The following is a 17,305-nucleotide window of genomic DNA, read 5'->3' as shown; positions in this document are numbered from 1 at the left end:
AAAAGCATCAATTTCCTTGTCTTTCCTTTAGAACAGACAAAGCTACACCGCCATGCTATTTCTGTCTGTAGTGCAATAAAACAAATGGGATGATTCATGTTTTTGCTCTTTTAAGATTTACAGAACACAGTGGCGAGATCAAGGTGCAAACACATTTTCCATGCCTAGAGAATTGCATTATTTCTCTGCATGGAGCCGCGTCCGCACTGTACTGAGTGATGGATTATAACCAGTTTGATGAAGATGTCTGTCAGCATAATACAATATGGGATGGAGTTCCAAAGTGAATGGGAACCTGCAGTGTAATGTTTTGAATAACCACCACGTGCATGGTGTATACATCCAGCAGCATCCTCAGCAGCTGCAAAGAAATGATGCAGAAAAATGAAAAGCTGCATATCATTGTTTTCCTTTGAGGCATTTAACCACATACTGTATGTCAAAGGCTGATTTCTATCACATTTTAAGCTGTTTTTTGGTTCAGCCAGTTGTTCCCTTTTCAGATTAGAGCATTACATCACCTCAGAGAATAATCACTGCCAATTCAACTTCTTGTTCTGCATTTCCTTTAATCTCCATCCTGTTTTTTAATCAATTGATTATTTCATATGGCTTTAGCAATAGTCTCATGTCTGTAGGTATAGAAACATCAGTTTAGTGGTCTCTCCTCCACTTTGCAATATCTCAACACCTATTTCAGGTATTTCTGTTACTTTTTTTTGTATACAAACATTCATGGTTAACAGACATTGAGGGACAATGACTCTGATGATCCATCAGTGACAACAGCAATTTGAAGTTTGTGCTTCAGAGTGAAGTTACTCAATAGACATTGGACTATTTGGTGCAGATATTATCCATCTCTGTGGACTATTGTATCGCCCCCTCACTTAACAGCTAGCGCCATCACTGGGTCATATAACACCTTGGTTCCAGTCCATATACTTTCAGAGTTAATTATATTTTCATCTGGAACATGGTCTTATGTGTAACAGAAATGACAGCTAGTAGTTTAATTATACGCTTCAATTTTAGGAAACAAGATTAAGAGTCAACAGCCATGATAGCAGCTGTGAGAGGCTGGGCTGCACATCACAACAGTGCTTTGAGCTAAATGCTAACTAACAGCCCTTAATTCAAAGTACAGCTGAGGCTGATGGGAATGACATTAGATTCTATGGTAGTTGGTCATAAACCAAATTACTGGATACATTTAAATTCTGACCTGAAGATGGTGCTAGATTAAAGTGAAGGGATGCAGACAGAGTTACTGTGATTCCATCCAGTGGTTATTGACCCATTTCACTGAAAACCACAAATTCCCACTTCCTGATGAGGTCAGGAGGGCGTCAAAGTCAGCAGAGTGCATCCTCAGGGGTTATGAATGTCTTTACAAACTTTTATGCCAATCCACCAACTAGATGTGTATACCAGTATGAGAAACACTTTTGACCTTTTGGTTGGTGTAACTGAAAAACTCAGGGGGTTTTCAAAGTAAATCAGTTTTTGGCCTTTGGAGATTATAGACATTTGTACAAAGTTTCATCACAGCCAATAGTGGTTGTGATATTTCAGTCTGGACCCAAGTAGCTCGGTTTCTGATTGAAATGGATTAACAACCTCGTTTTTCACTGAAGTAAACAACAAACTGGTGAGGCGAATTTTTGGGGAACTATCAGTTTGACACAGACAATGTTTTACAGGCAAGTAGAATTTTGGAAGGAGCCTTGCTGCAGCTGTGGAGCTGCTAGAATGACACTGAAGATACTGGAAAAACAACTGGATACTGCACACAAACGAAATACCAGTGTTTCTCTCTGACCTGTGATGAAATGACATATAACAAATACAGACCAACTACAAAAGGTGTAGATTTGTTCTAAAACAAATCGGAAATCAGATCCTTCACCAAAGACAAAAAGTTACAACCATCATCATCAGAGGTTAAAATGTAATTAATAACTTAGTAGAGCCCATGAAGGCTGGTAGAATAAATATGTGGTAATCAAAATAACATTTGACGGGAGATAGTTTCCCCACCCCTGCGTAACGTGTACCATTAACATGCTATACAAGTTATAACACTGTGAGCAGCCTCTCATCGACGTGGCGTTCATGGAGTGCCCTGGTTCGTGCTCTGCCCAGCTGATTGATGAGTGCTAATTCCACAGCAGGCATTCTACTTCAGAGTCACTATTCATTGGTTTTTATTAAAAAATACCCCTGCTGCCTTTTCCATTATGTTTTCACGGTAAACTCCCTGCTGGTCACATCTCATCTCACTTTTAGAGGAAATGCATTACAGCTAACAAATCACCTGAGAAAGCTCCTATGGGAGCGAAAAGAACAAAAAAAAACAGAGCTCTGAATGAGATGTAGGCCTTTTCTGAGACGCAAAGTTGTATTTTTCTGTCTATCGTTTGTGGAGTGTCAGAGTGGAGAGGTTGAAATGTTGATGTACCAGTTTGCTGCATCTGGTTGAGATTGATGCTGGGATCCGTCAGGATGCCGCTGAATGAGCGCAGCCCTCTGCGGTACCACTTCTCCGCCGTCTTCGGTCCAACCCCAAACACACTTGTGAACAGCTGGCAGGAAACGAGGTAAGGACGTAATCAAGACGACATGCTCTGAAAGGACAGGCTCTCCTCGGAAGGAGGCAGCTTTAAAAGTTGTTCAAGAGCTTTATGTCCTGAAGAGACGGCAAATGTCGATCATCACAGCGAGTTGAAAGCACCAGAATAGAGAAAGCACACAAATGTTATTTTTCATCTACTGACCTTCAGCGTCTGATACCTTTCATCAGACAGTATTTTCTCTACTTCAAACGAACGGCCATATTGAAGAATATCCTGCAACACATAAAAGTAAATGATGTGAAAACACTGGTGGAATCAGCATCTTCTTGTTTTTCCACTTTGTTTCTGTTCCACCAGCGATTAACAATTGGCCCAAATCGCTGGACATTTTAAAGCAGTTTCCACTGATATCAGGTTTCCTCATTTCCATTTCTTTTGAAGAAATAATGACTTTGCTGTTGTGAAACCTGGGATTAATACAGATTTTATAGCAATCCTAAAAAGCCCAGGGTAATGTTTTCCCCAGCTTTTATCGTTTGTTATGAAACAACTATGTCCAATTGTCTGCCTTACTGAGCGGAGCCCAAGTAATTTGCTGGTCAAGTTTTAACTGTCATCATTATCTGAAGGTGTAAACTCAGACAGCAGTTCACTGGTTAATCCCCACCATCCCCCGAGGGGACATTTTAAAGTTGTTAGTGTAAAAAATGAGCCTGCATCTTTGTGTTTTACAACAAGTATGTATTTGCATTTCAAGCTTGTGCATGGAGTGATGGCATCTAGTTCCAATGAACCAGTGAACCTAAGATCTAGACAGTGAGTACAGTGCAGATTAAAGCAGCCTCCAGTGCTCAATGATGCATCCGCCCGTCCACCTCTGCTTTTCAACCCTCCAGCTAAGGCCAACCTCAAACGCAAGGATAATTCTTCAACACACTCCCTGCGCCGCGGGAGATGCACTTCTTCACGTGCACAATGCTTCCTCTCAGGCGCACGCACGCATACACACAGAAAATACATGCTATCTATTCATCACCAACTCTGCCTCAGTGCTCCCAGACTTTCATGTCAGTAGGTTTGTATCTTTTCCCCACTTTGGATGCTCGATAAGCAGCGAGCGGTTCAGTCGCTGCTGACAGTGTCACTCCGATGTTCAAAGGCACATCAGGCGTTTTGTTTTTACTCGGTTTGGTTTCACTTTGTTTCTTGAGTCATGTCATCTTCTTGTTTTGAGCCGCGATCTGTTCAAAGAGACAACCTTTACCACAAAAAACAAACAAACCCCCCAAAAAAACTCACCGCTGGGCGTACGTCTGAGTCGTGTAAGAACAACAAGAGTAAGAGGTCACTCACTGGCAGGCTAATTTGGCCTCTCTGGTACATTTATGTTATTTTGATGAGTAAATCAGCCTCGGTGGTGAGAGACGTGACAGATTGTGAAGCCTGCTCCGAGAACCGCTGTGTGTGTGTTAGGTTTAATGTGTCAGTGAGTGAGACTGCAGGGCTCACCTTGTTTTCTCCTACAGGGATTCACCGTTCTCTCCAAACAAACATTTTTCAACACTTTCCCTGACAACCTGCCACGATGTCTGCCCTGAGCTCCACTGTAGGTGATGGGATGATTGCCCAGTGACCCAATAAGAGGCTTTTTTCTCCCTCAGAAGATGAATTAAATTTGTGTGACGCCTGTCAGTATGTGTGCTCATGTGTGAGCACCGAGGGAGGCAAGTTTGTGTGTCTGTGCGGGATTTGAAATATCAAAACTATTCTTAATATCTCTTTTGAAAGATTGAATGCTATGTCATATTTTATTTTTTTTACCTTCAGTAGCTCAGGGAAAATGAGTTTTGTAAGATGAAATTCCGCTTCAATGTCCAGAGAGCATATTTGTGCAGATTCAGAAAGATTCAGCTACACTCTTCTTGACAGAAAAACAAACTAACAAGCAAAATTTTAAGGAATATTACACCAATAGTTATTTTTTCTTTTATTGCAACTAAGACCTCAAGAGCAGTTTCAGGGACACATGTCCCACAGACCCCTGACAGTACCTGCTCTGTGGAGGACAGATGTCCCAGATCTAAGCCCAAAAGTTTGGGTAAACATATCACACGCGTGTATCTAATACATTGGATGCTTTACTCAGTAAAAACAATCTCTGACCCTACTAATACTATTTGTCCCTTCAAAGCAACTGGTAGTTGTTTTCATATGTTCTGGGAGTGTGCAGCAGAGTTTGGATTCTGGGACAGGGTTGTGTCTAACCTCTCCAAGGTGTGTGAGATCAAGGGGCCTATATTGCCTATTGAACTCTTAGGGAGTTAGTTGACAAAATTGGGCTTTGCTTGACCTGAAAACATTCCAGCACTATCAGTGGGGCTTACAGCAGCGAAAGAACTGGTTGCTACATGTTGCCAGCTTTGCTACTTCCTCTCTTCCTCACACAGTGAACATGTCAGTTATAAAGGCCTACTTACTCTCTGTGAACTTCAAAGGTCTTTTGCAGTGAAGTCCATGCGATTTAAAATTTGTTATTTCCAAGTCTTATGTTTTGTGTCGTAACATATAATGTTAAATGAGTTCCAAACAACCATTTCCCTCGCATTGACAAGTCCACTGGATTTACAATATTTAACAAAGGTTTCTCTTACTAATCAACTAACTGCAATAAAGAAATGCATTTATTTAACACTTAGTATTTTCTAACTTACTTTCTGATGATTATATAAATAGGTACATTAGTTTTAAAGAACTGTATATTTTAAAACAAATTATTCTATAAAAAAGATAATAATTATAGAGGTATATTGGTAAGTCACATATAGCTGAAGGATGATGTGTTCCTCATACTCCTGCTGATCAGGTTTGTTGATATACTGTTGTTATACTGTATTAAGCGGGTCAATATTAAATGTGCAAAGGGCTTTAATAAACTGCTAAGTGGTCAGTTGTATTATTTCCCAGTGAAGTTAGTCAGGTATATCAGTGTTCCAGCTCTTCATATCCCTCTGTAGTAAAAGTCCATGAAGGTCACGGTTTACTGCTACATTAAACAGCCATCTCTATAGTTTTTACTGTTTAAGCTCAATAATCACATCAACTGCATTTAGTATTATTGCTGACAATGCAATTTTTCTGAAACTATTGAGATTGGCTGACTCCCTTCAAGGCAGGGTCTGACTTTAGACAGTTTCTCAACAGTGAAAGATCTCTCCTTGTTTAAGAATGATGTCAACTCCTGAACATATTACAGACCCAAGGTATGTTGTCAGAAGATTGTAATAGAAATCTTGCAGAGTGAAGGAGTTAAGTGCTGTCCTTGCAAAATGACTATTATAATCTCACATCTTCATGTGGCCCTCTTGCAGATATACTATTTACCTTCCTCCATTTGTAATCCATCTAGCTCCCTAACAAAACCTTGGGTCCAATTCATACTGCAATAGAGAAGAGGGGACTCAGTGTTCTGATACAAATATGTGACGGATCAAGATACTCTTCCTCTGACTTTATTCAATGAGCCTGATCTACTAAGATCCCACATAACAAGGTCTCACATGTGGATTAGATGTTTCTGGCTGGCAGCAGGTTCAGTTCACTTTATGAAAAAAAAAACATTCTCTCTGTCTTCTTCCTGCCGTCTCCTCCTAACCAAAATAACTGCAGCCATCTGTGTGCAACGCTGTGCCGATTAGCACCTACCTTTCAAATGTATTAATAAAGATGCAGTCACAATCACCGCAACTATTTTCAGGCTTTGTAAATCACAATGTGTCTGCTCAATTAAAGTCCTTGAATCTACTCTGTTTTGCTCACTCGGGGAGAAATGCCCGATAATGCATATTCATTGAGGCGAAAGTACTAAATAGACAGTGGGTGTTATTCTGCACGCTGTCCTCTGTGCGCACCGCTAGTTGATCAGCTTGCATGTTTTTTTGAAGGTGTAATCAAGTTTGCACACGTTTTCACAGGCGCAAACCTTTAGTAGAACAGGCCCCAGAGAGCTGTGATCATGGATAAGAGAAAACACTAAATGAAAAAAGTAAAATAACCAAAATATTTCCAAAGATTTACAGTCATGAATGCTGTGAGAGGCTGACAAGAGTTTAGCACTTTAATGCATTAAAATTGCAAATTTCATATGGTTAATAAACACAATTGTTTCAGCAACACATGATATGGATGGATTGGCTGACAGTGCTCTATAGGCCTTACCTCTATGACCGCCTTAGTATGGTCTCCGAGGCAGGGCAGATCCTGAACCTCCCCCAGAGAGCGCACCACACTAGGCAGACTCTTCAGGACCGAAGCAGCTCTCCTGAAGGCCAGACATGAACCTTCAATCTCGCTGAATTCATAGCTCTGTGCCATGACTTCAAACGCATCCTGTAGGGAGAGGCAGGCAAGGACAGGTGAAGGGACGTAGAGAATAATAGAAGAGAGCAGCTTAAAGACATTCTTTTATGAGTCATCAATTCTTTGGAGTATTGACACAAAGGAAAGGCAGAGAAAGCCAAGCAACTAAAGGCAGACTGAGCAAAAATGTTTCAGGTGTGCATTCACATGTGAGATGCAGGGACCCGGAAAGGAAACCAGAGAGGAACAGAACTCCCTCCTCGATACGCCCTCTATATCCCTGGTGCCCTGTTGCTGTCACTGTACAGTAGGACCTGCTTCATGTCGTTTTCTTCTGGATGACCGGACAGACATTTGAGGCAGGTGAACACCAAACTGGAACCTGTCATTTTCCACTTGTTCACAACAGGCTCCCCAGAGTAACAGGTGTTGACTTTACCCTTACGAAGGCAATGTGTTCAAAAGTTTTCTATATCAAACTGGAGCGCATAACGCCGCCAAGAGCCAACAGTCCCCTTATTAAACCAGATTTAAATTAGTTAGGAATTTAGGAAAATGTATCAGCATCAAATTGCATACATTAATAAATATCTGTCTATTCAATGTCCCTGATCATTTTCATATTGATCAAGATCCATGAACTATTTCTTGTGAAATTGGTGAAATGTACGAAAACATGTCAAAGAAGGTGAAAAAAAAACAATCAATATCGAGGCCAAATGAAAAGTGTTCTTTCATTGCCCATGTCCCGTCCTTCCACTGAGTTTTGTGATAAAGCATTTGAAGAGAGGATGAAAAAAGTTGTTGTGGCTCTTTTTATGCAATGAACTGGAAACAATTGATTAAAACAATTTTTCTACATATAAATCAATAGAAAAATAGTTGATCATTTCTATCCTAATCAACCAAATAGGGAGATATGAATATATTTTGAATAGCTCGCTTCCACTGCCCAAATTTTACCAAAAACTTTAAGATCAATGAACATCTGAGATTGAGCAAAAGGTAAATCAGTCAGACTAATGACCACAGAATCATAGAAGTTTCATATTACCACAATGTTTTAACATTGTGTAGCTCTGTAAAATTGCTTTTAATGGAGATGTAAATTAGGCATTTTAATTAAGTTTGACTTATTCTTCATTAAATTATTATTTCATTTTAACAAATATAGGCTAAAAAGAAACGATTAACTTCATTAAGTATCAGATTCAGTAATATTGTATTAAATATATGGATTTTGTCAAAATCCATTTGGTATGTTCTAAAATATCCTGGTAAAGCACAGAGAAACAAATAAAATTACCATTATTACTGGGGACCATTCCACATCATTTACATTCACATTTTAAGCAATGGACTCCTATTGTCTGGAAACCACTTGACTGTCACTCTAATATTGGCATGCAGCTGAACATGTGGCGCCGTGTTCAGCTCGACCGCTTCACGGTTTGCTGCCGCTGAAGAGATGAGCTACTGTTGCGGAACGAAGTGGAGGAAAACATGTCACCACAGGAGAGCTGGATCATCAGTACTGCCATTCATTAGCCAGGTATAATATTTGTATGTGGGTTATGAAAAAACATTTGAAATGAGATTGCTGTCTGAGTGTCTCTGAGATGGGAGCGGGTTGGTGCAGTGAGAGCTGAAGAGCTGCAGGTATGAGGAGAACTTCCATCATTTCTATAGAAAAATACAAGCTTGGTTTTATTGAAGCAAGAATATGAAATCCTAACTGAAACAACCAATAGGTTTTTAGCATTTAGCTTAGCATTGAACATCAACACAAAAGGCCTTAAAAATTAATAGTTTATAAAAACTGTACAGTACAGTATGGGATACATGTAGCCAAGCTCATAAAAATGAATTATCTAACGATTATAACATTTTACTCATTTTACTAAGAACCCCATATAAATGTCTTGTGTCCACCATGAAAACATATTTTCTTTATTCAGATGCTGTTTGTAATAATGTGTATATGGAGTCACTTTAAATGCAACAATAGTAATGATGCCAAGCTGCTTCTTACATAAATTTGAATTTTGTGCAACAAATACTTAAGAGGTGATTTGATATATAAAGGTTCAGTGTGTACGATTTAAAATGATCTATCTGCAGGAATTGGACATGAAATAATCCTATGTTTTCACTAGTGTGTCTCATCTAAATTATACCAACTGTTCCTGAGACTAATAACTGATACTTTATATTTACATCGGGAGCAGGTCCTCATTACGGAGGCCGGCACGTTTTTTATAGTGTCCAATCTGGACAAACTAAACACCTTTGACTTTTTGTGACAACTGAAGGCTACTACTAGCTCTCTTACATGTTTTGAAGTGAAGGATGAGATGACGGGTATTCAACTGCAACATGCAACGTCACCACTAGATGTCAGTATATTCTACACACTGAACCTTTAACACCACCAGTTTTTTCTACAAAAGGTCAAACAAATGTGAAATCATTACACAGAAATCTTGCAGCAATAGCACCTTCATTAAGTATACATACCTGTGTTTTAGTTGATGTTTCACACGGCAACATTTGTGTACTGAAAGTTTGGCTGCTTGTGGAAATGTAATTATTGGGGTCTGGTCAGCTCACTTCACTGATGCTACACCCCGGGTTTTTTCTCCCATCTTCAATCATGTAGACTTCAGCAACACCCACCACTGATAAACAGACTTTGAAGTGACCAAACATTGAAGTTTGATTTATGTTCTGTCTGGTCCAACAATTTCTGAGAAAAATATACAGGGCACTAATGTTTGATTCACTTCGAGACCTTCACTTATAATCAACCAACCTTTTCAGACTGGAAAGGTATCGTACATAAGTCACACAAGAGAGTTTGAATTAAAGTCTGAAAAATATAGGTTACTGAGCATCAGGTGAGCCATGACGGTGTGACAGGGAATCAAAATGCACAATGCCAACAATGACAATGACTCTGCAAACCACATACAATTAGGAAAAGCAGAGGGTTGATGTCTTGTTTTTTTTTGCATCTGTCGTGTGTAGGAAACGTAATCAACTTGCCCACTCAATCAAAGTAAATCTCATTCTCAGCATTCGTTCACCAGGGAGCTGGCAGAAAAAACTCTGCAGAATTTCCACAGCCACTGAACCAGACATTTGCGTTCTCACATTCAGCCACATCCACAGTCCAGTGCACGTCTAAAAGCCATTTTAGTAAATAGATAACAATGGAAAATTGCAGGTGTTACTAATGCTCTGCTGTCACGATGCAGCCAAAGGAGACCATTTGATTCTCAATCGGGTTGACACTATAAGCATATGTTTTACATTTAATTCAACATTACTAACAACACATTTTGCAACAAAGTGTGTGGTATCATCTCTAAAACAGCGTAGTCTATAATCACGTATAACATTTTGGTCAGCATTTCATAATGCCAACCCTAGCATGATGTTACTCTGCCCTGGATGTAATGCATGAATTAGTTATGTTTAAGAGCATTCACATTAGTGAAATACCATACAGTTAATGAACCAGTCTGCCATGGCACAAGAGCCTGAAGGACAAATAGTGAAATGCCACTACTGGGACTAAAATGTCTAGATCCATGACGTGGACTTGGTGCAGCCCAGTGTGACCAATGCTCAGGACAAACTCAGATATATTCATGCCTCCGTTTCCTCTCCTCTCGCAGAGACACAATCTGAGGTCATTGCAGCAACCACAGTCCTGTGCAGACATGCAGCCTCAGGTCAGTGAGCAGCAGGCTCCAGTCCGGCTCACCCAGGAGACGCACTGACCCGTTTTCAGCAGCAAATAGAATGAGAGCTCCCTTTACATCGCAGCAAGTGCACACACACACACACACACTTGCATACAATTGCACACATGCACACACATACGCAGACACAGAAGCACTCACAGCCAGTTGGGGTCTCCTCACAGCACAATACAAATAGGAGAAGCAAGCTTATAACTGGATAGGTGATAGGGCGTGCTTGTGTAGTTTCAAGTGTGTAGTGTAGAGGAGTGTGTTGCAAAAAGTCTGTCTGGAAGCCACACTAATAAAAACCAGAGGGTAAACTGTGGATTATCAAAAAAAAGATGATCTAGTACATAATACACAATAACAAGAATCTCTGGCAATGTGAAGCCAGTACATGGTTCTCTATGGAGGACAAAAAAAAAACGATTAGTATTCGTGCCTTTCCATCCCTGTCTTTGACCTCATCTTAAGATAGATAAACCTATATAGATGAGTAGAATAAAATCTGAAAAGTATAAATAAGAATAAAAAATTATCAGAAATAAAAAAAAATGTTGCAACATTTCTATGCAGGCTATAAATTTGGAAATGTAAGGTAAATAACAACTTATTGATGGTATTTATCTTTGAATCAGGAGTTATTTCTCCAAATCGATTCGCAGCGCAGATTTTGGAGCCTGAGCTCTGTTGTGAAATAGTTGCTTTGTTTAAAGGCAACATAAACATCGCAGCACAAGCTTAGTTAAACTCCAAAAAAACAACTGATACCCAACACTACATATTATGTCAATCACCTGGCCTGTAAAAATAAGACCCGACACCACACAAACACACACACAAACACACACACACACACACACACACACAAACACACACACCCTCTGCAACCAGTCTGTTAGCTGTCAAGTTGTCGAAGCAACTGCATGAATTCTGCGCTCCGGGCTGGAAACCCACTCTCTATATGCATTTATCTAATTAATGAGGAGTTAAGGCTGGTAGTGGGACTTGGTGCGTAGGGACGTTGATGTAGCACGCCGATTTACCCCCTGCCATCGGATATCACGGACATGCCTGCGAGTCCTGTTCGCACAGCAGCCAGTCTCACCGCATGTGCAAAATGAAACCATGAAAGGAGGTCAGAGAATCCACGGAGAAGATTTTTAATAAGATGAACAGCTAGGAGACGAATTGTATCCATCATTTATCTGAAGAATATGGGGACATAAATGGGATTTTTTTTTTTCTTCATGGAATGTCATAATTTATCTTAAATGAAGAAACTGGGGGTAGCTCATTTGATTTGAAAAACACCTTCAGATAAAAGTTAACTGCATTTTAAAATGGAATTGTGGTCGGCAGTAAAAACAATGAAACACTTCAGTCAAACAAGTACAGAAGAAGCAGCAACGTGAGACATTTCTGATCTTTGTATCTTTTTGTTTGTTGGTTATTTAAGTTGTGAATGCTAACACCACTGGGGGATGCCTTTAAGGTTCAGTGCTCCAATACCCCATCCACACATCTCCTCATCCGTGGCATGTCTGCTACTAACTGCATTGGAGGCCTTGTGCTGCAGGGAAGCAAGTTCACAATATTAAGCCTTTTTTCTCCTACACCTCTTTCTTACACTGACTTTCTTTCCCTCCCCTCATTAGTCGAGCAAACTGTATGTTGTGTCTTTCTGGCACACTCCTCTGTGGCACGTGTGTGTTTGTTGCCACCAGAGAAAAGGAATTCAATGCCGCGTGTCAATCAGCCAAGACACAAATGTCAATTTTTGTGTCGGCATGCGCTAGGCTTATGGTAAAATAATGACAGCAGAAGTCTCAAGGCAGATAAAAAAAAATGGCGAGGGAGGTAGCTTGACTTCTGTGTGTACTCTGTATTTTTCAGTCACAGCGAGAGCAAGACAGCAAGACAGCAAGAGACAACCAAAGTGAGAGAGCGCACAGCGTGAATGGCAGGGACAAGCGGTACAGGAGTGAAAGAGTGCGAGGCAGAGATGGTGAGGGATGAGGGCTAAAGAGGGAGCAGGGAGGAATAAATCAATAGTGCATGGCTTTGGGATGAAGGGCCGTTTGCTGCCAGTGTATGATTGACACCTCACTGGGGTGCTGTTTCTGAGATGATGCTCATCCTCGCTTCCTGATCCTGACACCTCCCTGCACCACCTACTTCCTCCTCCTCCAGCACACCCTGTTGCCCTGGAAGCTCCTCTCCTCCTCTACATCCTGAAAGCATTGCAGGCTGTTTCCTCCTTTTGTGTGCGCAAACAGCACGTTGATACACACATGACATTGAAAGCCCCAGAGTATGTGGTATTTTCCTTCCAACATTGTGTGTTTGTGAGATGCATTGTTGTGGTTGACTGAAGTTTGTTTGTGATGAGGTTAAAATTGTATCTGCTCATTGCCAGTCATTGTGTAAGACTTCCAAATCAAGCATTGAATTCCACTTGAAATGTTAATGTTGAGCGAATCATCTCCTGGCTTAAACGCCATAATTAAAGCTCAGATATGAGAGTGCTATCAATTTGTCAGGCAATTCTCACCGAGAAGGTGAGGTAAGAAGTGTATTCCCACAACAATTCTTGTTAGTGCAGTTACTACAGAGCCAGGATCCCAATGTCACATCCTGTCATCCACAAGCTTCTCTTTTTTTTACTTTTTTTTATCAAATATATTCTTCAATGCATGTACCTTTTTCTCATTAATACATTAACATTTGTCTTACAATATGTTAGGGTTAAACAGAGAGACTTCCATGGACCATGCATCCTTTCAAGAAAAAACATTGCTGATTAGAAAAAGAAAAAGGAAAAATAAACGAAAACTAGCAAAAGTGTGCATATACCTATAAACACATATACGAACATATAAATATTTAAACACATATACATATATACAAACATTCTTACAAATGCACATACATGCATGTTAAACTTAATTAATATGCAAATCAATTTCCCTGTGGGATCATAGAAGAGGCTTATTTTAATTTGTGTAATCGCAGTATTCAGTACATCTTCTCCATCATATTTCTGCTGTACATCTTTGATTCCTAATTATATATGTTGTAATTTCCATGGTGAGTACTTGATTAAATAGATCTTTCTATGTTTGTATTTTAAAGTGGCTACAGTAAATAATTATTCAAAAAAAATGTATCAAAAGACAACATGAAACTATTTTTATGATTTGTCACAAAATCATGCATCAGAATAGCTGACTTGTTAGTTATGGAAAAGTACACAGCAATGTAAAGAAAACACAATTCTTTATATAATATATTAGCAACTGCGCATGCAAAGTAATAATAACATGTCTCGAGAGCTTAATTTAACTAAGCTGAGTGATCTGTCTTACTGTATAAAAAATATTTTTTTGTATAGTGGAAGTTCCGGACAGTTTAATGTCCCCTTTCATGGAAGTTACATTAGGGATATAGGGGAGACATCAAGGTCATCCAGTTTGAAATTATACTTGTAAAAGTTTCAAAGCCACACAAATCTTTATCTAAAATCATGTCAACTTCAGTACATACAAAATGTATACACAATCTTATTTGTATGTTATGTGTTGTGTTGCTATAGCTGATTCCAGAATTTAAAGGAAACATATTATGCATATTCAGGTTGATAATTCTGATTTGGGTTATTACTTGAAAATGTTCAAATGCTCTAATGGTAATAACAAACATCAATTTGCTCACACTGTTCATTACTGCAGCTTCTGTTTTCATTCTCTCTCAAGTACCTTTGGTTTAAGCTCCTGTCTCTTTAAGACCCCCTCCTGTAAAAGCCCAGTCTGGTCCGATCGGCTATCTGGCCCACTCTATTGTGATTGATCAAATACTTCCAACATGTGCAGGAAATGGCGTCTTCCGTTCTTCTTTTAGTTGGCTTTATTCATGGACATCCTGGACTTGCCACTAGGAGTGCACAAAGCAAATGTGGGTCATCGCAATGTCACGTGACAACAGGATGATGGACGTATCGGCCGGCCCACTGTCGATTTGTTTCAGGAACCTCATCACCAGCAGTGTTTCATGTCAGGCAGAATAGCTCCCTTTGCTGTGGACTTTGGGCTTTTTAACATTCAGACCTTTTACATTTACAAAAAAAAGATATTACATATGTGAAGTATCCTTTAAGAGTCTAGTGTTGTGTTGGATTGGCTTATTTTTCTTGGCAATGTTTCGAAGACAGCTCAAAAAATTATAAAACTGCAAACTATCTTGTGATGGGATCACACCAGCTACATGAATACTCTGTACTCATTAATTAAGTATTCACATCAACTAATCAGTAGTAGTAGTAATAGATATGGTTGTGAGATGACAGCACAGCATGTTCCAAAACTACTTTTTGGCCAAACACTGAGCCATACTATTGTGGGACTGAGCCAGAGAATACTGTCTCCATTTTGTGTATTAAAGTGAGGATATTTAAGAATGTCTGTATTTTTCTGTCATATCAACATCACTTTTGTTACCAATACACAAAAACAAATCTCACCAGGGTCCCTCACCTCTGCCATCAGACATGTTTCTCCTCTGACAACACTCATCACTACAACGCTGTCAACTGACAGCTCAAAAGCTAATGAGAGGCAGAGAACTTTCTTAAGAACATGTAATCACAACAATCTGCTGTCATCTATATTTAGCTACTTTCAAACCCTTGACAGCATAACACACAAACAACTAATGACGGCATAATTACAGAATAAATGTGATTCCAGTATCTTGAAATCTCAAATAGGAAATAATTCAAATTTTCAGAAGCTGAAGAATTACACAAACTAATGAGATTTTTTCTTTTTTTCTATAAAAATCAATTATTTATTGTGTATGGAACTAATTTTTATTCAGAGGGGGACACCCTTCCAGAGTGACGTCCCCCTCAATCTCATTGCAAACATAAGCAATGATAACTTGAAATAATAACAATGCAAAATGAAGCATCCTTAAGCTTTGATTGAAAATCTCTCCTGTACTCACATTGATTTGGTCGGCTTTTTTTTCTCACTGCACCAAAACAACAAGTATGAGGACCCCAGTGATTAGAAAGGCAAATTTATATAAGACAGTAATGAAGCGCTTATGGAAATGTTCCACAAATGTGTCATCAGGTAAAGGCAACTCAGAGAGAGGAGCTGAGCACATACAGGCAAGGATAGTCAGACAGAGGCAAAGACACTGAGGTAAGTTTGTTAGTTTTTGTCTCCAAGTTATGACGTAAAAGCCCTCTTGTATTTAGACTTAAAGACATAGGCTCATCATGACGAGCCTATTGTCAGCCCCAGCACAGAGGATGGAGCCAGAGGCAGCGAAGATCATGAGGATCCCTCTCTCATCGGGTAACTCAGACATCATCTAGAGTTTTTGGCAGGAAAAGCTTTGGAGAATGTCCAAAGCCCCTGACTCTGACATTTACCTGCTCACATGCAGCCCCTCAGGATCATTTCAGGAGAGTTAAGCGCATGTCTGAAAGCAGCTTACATCACATAGCCATGGAGGCATGCTAAATAACCACTAAACTATATTAATAAACCTGATCACAAATACAGACACATACAAACATTTCAAAATATCTCTGCGCACCTTCAAATAGTCAAGCAGGCAGGAGGACAGATCAAGGATTGCATTTTGTGTATTAATCCCTACGTCCTCATAAGCACTGTCACAGAACATCATGGGATTTTCTGTTGCCTATCTCTACAGAGAGACTTGCTTTATTATTGAGGTCCGAGGAAAATAAAAATGTTTGAAGTAGAAGAGCTTTCAAAAAACCACATCTGGTGCAAACTCCCTCTCTTTCATCGAAGTCATCTTCAATGTAGCTTTGTGTGGGAAAATGAGTTAATCATGGGGATTGAGAAATTGAGTGGGATCACTAATTATGGAGTTAATGCTGTGGAAAGAGAGAAAGAATAAGGCCTTGCCAAGGTGAGACGTGTGTGAGTGTTCCAATCTGTATGTAACCAGGTGAACAAACCTTTGAGTGCATGCATCTCAGTTTCAATACATGCCTTCACTGGCACGGGTGAAAATTTTTGTTTGCATTTATCATGACTATCACTTGGAAATACAAAGTCATAATAAAGCAGAAGAGAAGCTTAGAGAGGCTCATCAGAAGGTGTTCACACTCTTAGACACACACACACACTCCCTTAGTCTTTAGAGTTCACGTTCCATAAAAAATGAAAATGAAAAATGGAATACAAAGAGCAAACCAATGTTGTTCTGTTTATCTGTATGTTTTCTTTTCTTCTTTAAAACAGGCTGAATGTTCCATGAGGTCACGGCTGGGCATTTCAATTTTAAAGTAATTACTGTTTTCATAATAGAATCATCTGTCGATTATTTGAGAATTCATTATTTTCAAGGTGATTGCTTCGTTTTAAAATAGTAGAAAATAATACAAATGCCTCTCATAATCTCTCAGAAGCCAAAGTGACGTTTCCAAATTAATTGTTTTCTTTCAACTAACAGACTTAAGCCCAAACAGCGTATTTAAAAATAAAAAAAGGAATTGCAGCAAACCCTCACACCGATGAAGATGAAAACTACAACAGCTTGTCATTAATGCAAAATAAATGCTCTTTTTGATTCATCCCT

At 39.4% G+C, this 17,305-nt stretch overlaps 1 protein-coding gene across 1 annotated transcript in view; it reads right to left on the bottom strand.

Annotated features, from left to right (window-relative positions):
- dntt (deoxynucleotidyltransferase, terminal) overlaps positions 1 to 17,305 on the bottom strand; it is an 82,630-nt gene that overhangs the window by 55,441 nt on the left and 9,884 nt on the right. Inside the window, exons 4-6 of the mRNA XM_062401511.1 lie at positions 6,792 to 6,962; positions 2,778 to 2,849; positions 2,462 to 2,585 (exon numbers count right to left, since the gene is read on the bottom strand). Of these exons, the coding sequence (XP_062257495.1) occupies positions 2,462 to 2,585; positions 2,778 to 2,849; positions 6,792 to 6,962 (367 nt within the window). The remainder of the gene's footprint in view (positions 1 to 2,461; positions 2,586 to 2,777; positions 2,850 to 6,791; positions 6,963 to 17,305) is intronic.

Source organism: Platichthys flesus, chromosome 12, assembly GCF_949316205.1.
Source record: "Platichthys flesus chromosome 12, fPlaFle2.1, whole genome shotgun sequence".
In the NCBI taxonomy this organism is placed as follows: Eukaryota; Metazoa; Chordata; class Actinopteri; order Pleuronectiformes; family Pleuronectidae; genus Platichthys; species Platichthys flesus.
This window is presented reverse-complemented; position numbering and strand designations above follow the sequence as displayed.